Raw genomic sequence first — 7,928 nt, 5'->3', positions numbered from 1 at the left:
TTTATCTAAAAGTGATTTTGAATAATGTAATATTTAGTTTATTTAGTTTACTATAATCCATTTTGAATAAGAATTACCAAACATAAAGCACGTTAATACTAACTCACTTTTGATCAAAATCAAATCAATTTTACTAAAAAAAATATTAAAATTTATTTAAATATTTAAAATAAAATTATAAGATAACATAAAATAATTATTTAAATTCATGTCTTTTTTGTAATTATTTATCTAAAAGTGATTTTGAATAATGTAATCCAAACAATATTTAGTTTACTATAATCCATTTTGAATAAGAATTACCAAACATAAAGCACGTTAATACTAACTCACTTTTGATCAAAATCAATTCTACAAAATCAATTTTATACAAACCTCAGTTTGCAAACCGTAATCCAAACACACACTTAATTGTCGAAAAATAGACACATATCCAACATTGGTTATTTTATCACGAAAAATAGACACAAATTCATGTTAGTTGTCGAATTCTTAGGTAATTTATGAAAGATAAACACGAAATAATTTTATTAAAAATTGTATAAATAGATGAAATTATTTTAAACAAATGAGTATATTAAAATTGTCATAATAAAATTAAAAGAGTATATTAATCTTCTAAAATTGTAATATGGTAAAACTGTAAAACAGTAAGACTAGATATTTTAAACAAATTAAATTAGGTGGTCGTTTATAGCATGTATGGTTCGTGTTCAAAATCATCAATTTAACATTTCCTCACGCACAAGTATAGTCCACAGATTGAACCAGCTAAAACAACATGAGTTTCAAAAATATATATATAAAGATATAAGCATAGACACACCAAAATCAGAGTAAAAACTTTGTAGGAGAAAAGATGGCAAATAGAGAAAATGAGAGGTCATCAACCGAGAAGAGAGAACTAATAGTTGCTAGGAAAGGAGGGAAGAAGAGAGATGAAGGGAATGTGGTCATATGGGATCTGGGGAAAAAGATGTCGGCCGAATATGCGCCATTTTAGTCAAAATTTCTTTTTGGTGTCTTTCAAAGTTTTCAGACACATTTTTGCATAGCATATATATTTATCAAAATGATTTGTTTCCACACAAATGTCATTCATGTATACATGTTAGTTATATCCACAGTTAAATTTACTTAATACTAAATTAGCAGTTAATCCACACAAAAGCATATCCCCATTACACCAAATCATGTCCTCTTATTCATAGGAGCCAATTATCTTATCTGATAACAAGAGGCTCCAAGCTTCTCGCAGTGGTCACCTCAGCCTCTCCTTTTTCACACCACCAAATCCAACATCCAAAACAAAAAGGAGAGAAAAAGAAAAAGAAAAGAAAAACCTTCTTCTCAGATCCCTCGCACTTTTTCTTCATCTTCCCAGTCAAACAACAATGGCGCCACTGCCGCCACAAGCTATGCCCTCGCCCTTGCCGACATCGCCAAATCCAACGACACCCTCAATGCCACCACCACCGACATAGAGGAAATCGACAAGATCATCTCCTATCTACAGGTGTTCCACTTCTTTGCCAACCCAACAGTGGATGGCGAACGGAAGAAGGAGGTGTCTTAACATTATTTTTGGGCTTAGAAAATTTTCTCTTCCTGATTTTAGTTAGGGTCTGGAACTCTATTACGATTCTAATTTTGGGCCTAGATAAGCCCATATAATATTAAAATGCCCAGTGCCGAGATGGTACTCTTTAGCACAGAGGCCCATTAAAAAACTTGCGGGTTGCGTTGCAGTGGTTCGTTTCCGTCGTTGCGGTGTCTCTGATCTGACGTCTCTGACCGAGTTTTCGAACTCATCTTCTTCGTTGTCCAGGTTTTGAAAGTTGAAGACATTTAGGGACGCCTAGTTTCAAAGTTCCAACCACTCCCAGCTTTTCAGAGCTTAACCTACATCTCCGAAATCTCTTCATAGCCTCCTATTCGGAACCCTAATTTGCTGCCATGACGGAAGTAAGCGCCTAATTTTTATTAATTTAATTTCCCTAATTATATTCCATGCTCTAACTTCCTCTGTTTTTTCTTTTAAATTTACGTTCTATGTTCCCGCACTCAAAATTACTTTTCCGCCGTAATTCTCATTTGTGTACTAGATGTGGCAGCTTTGGTGCCTAAAAGCCAAATTAATGTAATATTATTTTGGTTTTGTAAATTATAATAATTCACAGAAGTGTAGTTTGATGAAACTGTAAACTGTGTGCATTTATTATTTCCACCGAAGGTAGTTCTATTGTTTGCATTATATGATCCTGCTTCCTTCATTAGGTAAGGATGCAAATATTAACTTGGATTATGGAGATGTGGTGGTTTGTTCACTTTTATGATGTGTATAAGTTAGACTTGTGAGTTGTAATAGATTTTGATTGGAGGCACTTTGTTATTGATTACCTTTTTTTTTGTTTTCAGTACTGGGTGAGCCAAGGGAACAAATGGTGTGACTTTTGTAAAATTTATATATCGAACAATCCTTCGAGCATTAGAAATCATGAGCTTGGTCAACGCCACAAAGACAATGTCGCCAAGAGGCTAGCTGTTATGCGAAAGGAGAATGCTGCTAAGGAGAAAGAGCAGAAGGAAACAGCTCGCGCCCTTGAGCAAATTGAAGCCGTAAGATCTTTTTACACTTCTCTTATTGGTTAAAATGATGCTTACCTGGCTCTTTCTTCCACTGTTTCGAAAACCCTTTGAGTATATACTAGCTTCTGATATAGAAGCGTATGATTTATTTCTATGTATATGCCTTTTGTCTAGTTTCACTGGAAAGCTTGCTTGTGAATTTTAGTAATCATTGCATTTGAGAGAGATGAGATAGCACTTGTTGTAAAAAAGTTAGAAAAGAAAGATGATAAAATCACCTTAGTTGGTTCTTTAGTAATAAGAGTATATCAGATTGAGGGCTGTCCGATAGATAGATATCAGATGGGGTTAGAAAATTATATACAAAACCATTTTCATAACTTAGTTTTAATAGCTTGAGTACGACCATTGATTTATGATAATAAAAAGTATCTTATGTGATCCACATGGCTAATGCATAACTCACAATTCCACATATATACTATTGCTTATAGTCCAAATATAAGACCTGATTTCAGAACAGCCTTCAAATTCCAAAGGGACTATACAATTTTAGCAACTACTGATTAGGAACTCAAAAATAGTTTGTCCAGGAGTTGGAAATATCTGGACAAGTGCTAATGTTTTATATACATTTACACTCAGATCAGATGTACAACGTTTGTTATATCTGTGTTCTCTTTTGCAGAAAGCACATCGCAGCTATCAAAAGGATAAAGCAAAGTTTGAGGAAACAAGAGAATTTCATGAATTGGATGACCAAGGTTGTAAGTATGAGTTTTTGTTTATTTATTTTCTTGATACAGGTCTATTAATAATTAATTGGCATAGTTTGATAGCATTCTGTAGGTATCCATAAATAAAAGATAAGGAAATAAAAACTGTCTATTTAACATTTGCAATTTCTTGTATAATCAATCAACTATCTGTGGTAGATTGAGGAGACATAGTCCTCTATAGATAATAAATAAAAGACCAAGTTAACTATCCTTCAAGAATTAAGAGTAGTGTGTTGTGTTTCAGGAAACTTACTAGATAATGTCGAAAATTAGATATGTTTTCATGTCACACCAAGATCAATGAGTGTTGTGTTTCAGGAAACTTACTAGATAATGTCGAAAATTAGATATGTTTTCATGTCACACCAAGATCAATGAAATGGAAAAATTAGTCAAATAACTATTAACCTTTTTCCCCTTAGAGAAATTTGGAAGTGCTTTGCCTTTTCTCATACTGTGTTTCGTTTTTTTTTGTTTTGAGTTGAGATTTAAACAAAAATACATTTTTGCTGCTGTTAAGCATGGATAAAATATCCACTTAGCTTTATATACTCAACTCATGTAACTATGCATTGCGAGTTTCAAGCATATTTTGTCATGCAATTTTATTTTATGCCTGAAGTTGACTGCATAATTTGCAGAATGGCAGTTCGATGACAGTTCAGGTTACTACTACCATAAAACAAATGGATTTTGCTATGATCCAAAATCAGGGTTTTACTATTCTGAAGCTATAGGTTTGGGCTTTATTCTTCTCCTTTTCTCATTTTACTATATGAAGTAATATTATATTGATTATTTGATTTCATCTATGATTAAGTGACATTACACATGATTTCTATAAGTCAATATCATAGATTAGTTATGGATGGGACCTTTACTCAAAGAAATTTTTAACAGGGAAGTGGGTGACTCAAGAAGAAGCATATGCCTCACCTCAGTTTTCATCAAATGCTGGGATCAGTAGACCAAATTCAAAGTCTTTGTCAACTTCACAATCAAAATCAGTTGAAAAGAAAACAGAAAATAAATCTCAAAATGGACCTTCACCAGGGCCAGTTGTTAGTTCTTCTTTGAATCCCAAAAGAAATGTGAAAGGTGCTCCTTCGTCTCTTACTGTTGGCAAGAGAAAGAGACCTGAAGAGAAGTCCAAAGCCAAGGTTATCTCTGAAGAAGAGAAAGCAGCTCTTAAGGCAAGAGAAGCTGCAAGGAAAAGAGTAGAAGAGAGGGAGAAATCCTTGCTTGGTTTATACAATAAACCTTACTAAGTTTGGGAAATTACGTTAACACCCTTCCTCCTCACCCTAAATTTTGTGGGTTATGTAATTCTCCATGTGATTGTACCTTGTAAAATTAAAATGTTCCATTTCTTTTATACTTATATATATTTTTTGGCCATTTTGCATGCATATTAACCTCGCGTATCATTTTCGACAATGATTACATATCACATCACTAATGTGGTTTTCACATGCATTTGCGCATACTACACTATATGACATGACAACATAACAAGATTTGCTTCCGCTCATATAACTTAAAATTAGCATGAAAATAGATCCCCGTACCGTCTGAAATTATTTAGTTTAGCATGAAAATAATCGGCGACGGTTTTGACTCGCAAGTTCCGGTATCAGAGACTTTTTGTATATTGGCGCCGTATGTGGGGTGATAGGAGTCGATTGTCGGTCTAGAATTTATCAATAAAGATTGCGTTGCAAGTATAGTTCTAAACCGACAACTAGCTCTTAATCAAAGTTTAATTTGGTTGTTACAAGTTCAACTCAATAAAAATAACCGAAAGTATTACTCAGTCATCCCCACAAGAATGGATAATCGTGTGTATTAAAGTTGGCTAGAATTCCAGAGTTAAAAGACATAAGCAAACATTTAAACTAACAAACTTGACATGCAAGAAACTTAAATTAAAGTTGGCTAGAATTTCAGAGTTAAAAGACATAAACAAACATTTAAACTAACAAACTTGACATGCAAGAAACTTAAATGACAAGAAATTAAATTCAAGCAATTCAAGCAATACCTAAGTGGATGGCAATCTAACAAATCAATGTATGAATCTAATTCTACTCTAAAGCTAACTAAACTAACTATAACTAAGACTAGAATTAAGTGAATGAGATTTTTGGGTTTTCAAGTACAAATGGCAAAAGAACTCTTGGCTATCAACTTGGCTAATAAGGACTCCCAAATCATCAATTCGATTAGACCCAATGACTCAAGGTCACTCAATTACTTTAACCTAGGCTAAGAGTATGAAAAACTACTCCATAATTAAAGAAGATATTTCATCAAATACTTGATATGCAATAGTCAAAAATATAACTAAATTGCAAAATTAAATAGAAATTAAAACTACCTACTAACAATTATCAATAATAACAACTAAAATAAAACTAGTGAAACATAAAAACATCAATGTGTTGACGAAATATTAAAATTAACAAGGTTCACAAATTGAAACAAAGAGATAAACTAAGATGAAACTACTAGTAAAATATTTAAGCAAAATTATAATGAAGAAACTACAATTAAAGCAATAAACACTGAAATTAACAAGATCCAATATAAAAATTAAGGTAAAAGATGATTAAAGAATCATAAAATCTAAAAAGAAGTGAGAATTTTTCTCTCTCTAGAAAAGCAAAGAACAAAAACTAAGTCCAAAACTAAACTAATTCTCAATGATGCAATGAATATGAACCAGATTAACCAAACATCTTTTGAGTTTTCTTTTTATCTAATTATTTTTTAATTTGGGAACTCATGAATTTTCTTTCTGTAACTTGGTTAACCGTTTTATTTATTTATTTGTTTATTTTTTAAGTGTGCTGGAGATGAAAATGGATATATCATATTGGATAGGTCATGCAAAATTGGTAAGTTTCATCCATGAAAATTGTTAGAAATATACTTTTATTCCTCAGTCTATATACTTTGTGTCGTGACAAAAGAACCTTCAATCTCATGAAGAATTATTTATTAGTAAAGTCTGTTAATGGCAACAATTGGAAGCCTGATTAGGGTGAAAATAAATAACTTGTCAATGTAAGCAAATTAAAAAGCCAAGCTTGGTAGGTAGGTGGAAGATGCATTTAACAAGTTGCCCTACTGCTACTTCAAGTCCACTCCTCACTTTCAATATATTCATATATATGGAGGTATTATATGATGGTCATGGTGTTATTGTTGTATGATTCTTCTTGTTTCGTTGCTTATCAACTTGAGCATCGCTTCGGGGAACAACCACTCGCAAAGGGTGACTGAATGTTTATCACCCTCGCCCATCTGCAGATGATTTCAGGTAATGTTCTTACTCTGTTCCTCAGTATTGCAAAGAAGAGGAATGCTAGGGGCCAGCAACTTTTGTGATTTGTAGCCATCAATGATGGTTTTAATGGTGTGAGATTGGTGTGAGATTTCATCTAATGGCTCATTTTTCTTTGCTGGTTACATGCTGGCCAGAATTTAACAAAGGTGCTGGCCCTCTAGACTTTTCCTTGCAGAGAATTCAACACAAGATGGGATGCTTTAACAAGCAATCACCTGCATTAACCGAAAAAGTATCAAATACTCTATTTATTCGGCTTTTTTTAGTCAGTGTATCTGAATAATTCTTTTTTTTTAATTATTATTGTTATTTTGTTAATAAAGGTTAGTATGTTATTCATTAATCTCTCTATGATTAACTACTTCAAAGTGGAACCCTGCTGAATGCTGATCTTATCCATTTGAATGTTTGTGCCAGTACAAATTTGTGATACAAAGACAGGAAAGGCTTCTTTGAAGTTCCAATTGATAATACTGAGTGTTACCTTAGAAACTTTGATCTAGCATTGCTGTTTACAAAAACACTGATTATTATCTTGATTCAGAATATGTATATGATTTTTATTTTATGAAATTGCTAACCGTTGATCATTGCAGTTTCCAATTTCATATCATTTGTGAATCCTAAGGCACCTCTATATCTGCGCCTTGCTCAAGGGAAATCTTGGGATGAAGTAAGTTTAGTTCTTATGACTTAATATTAGTTGAGCATAGTGAGTGATACATGCCATTTATATGAAAGGGAGTGATAGGTAAACAATGACCATCTTAAACAATATGAACAACCACTAATCAAATAAAAATACACTATACTTCCAAATTAATCATCTAAATTTTAATATTAAAATAACCATCTATACACCTGATGAAATGAACATCTGATATATCTATTGTTTACATTGTTTAATGTTTTCATTATCTACCTAATGAATCATCGTGATAAAATTCAGTACCATACTCTTTAGACACTTGATCTATTAAGTGGATATGACATAAATGAAGCTACACCATTTACTGCTGGAACATTGACATTTGGTCTCAACGCCATGTGGTATGCTTCATTCAATCTGCTAAATTAGCTTGTGTATTGCATAAATAATACTCTTGAATTTTATTGTTTATTTAACCTTACAAATTAAAGTGTATGCTTATTGATATCCATGTATGTAGATAGCAAAACTGAGTAACGGGAAGAGTTTGTTTCATAATTTC

The 7,928-nt window shown here is 32.5% G+C and overlaps 1 protein-coding gene across 1 annotated transcript; it reads left to right on the top strand.

Moving 5' to 3' along the window:
* LOC107612337 (zinc finger protein ZOP1) lies at window positions 1,199-4,777 on the top strand. The gene is made up of 6 exons (XM_016314094.2): window positions 1,199-1,567; window positions 1,829-1,965; window positions 2,419-2,619; window positions 3,278-3,353; window positions 4,010-4,105; window positions 4,269-4,777. The coding sequence occupies exons 2-6, from the start codon at window positions 1,957-1,959 to the stop codon at window positions 4,634-4,636; spliced, it is 750 nt and encodes a 249-aa protein (XP_016169580.1). The 5' UTR covers window positions 1,199-1,567; window positions 1,829-1,956; the 3' UTR covers window positions 4,637-4,777.

This window comes from Arachis ipaensis, chromosome B08 (assembly GCF_000816755.2).
Source record: "Arachis ipaensis cultivar K30076 chromosome B08, Araip1.1, whole genome shotgun sequence".
NCBI classification, from domain to species: domain Eukaryota; kingdom Viridiplantae; phylum Streptophyta; class Magnoliopsida; order Fabales; family Fabaceae; genus Arachis; species Arachis ipaensis.
The sequence above is the reverse complement of the archived record's forward strand: the minus strand, read 5'-3'. Positions and strand labels throughout refer to the sequence as shown.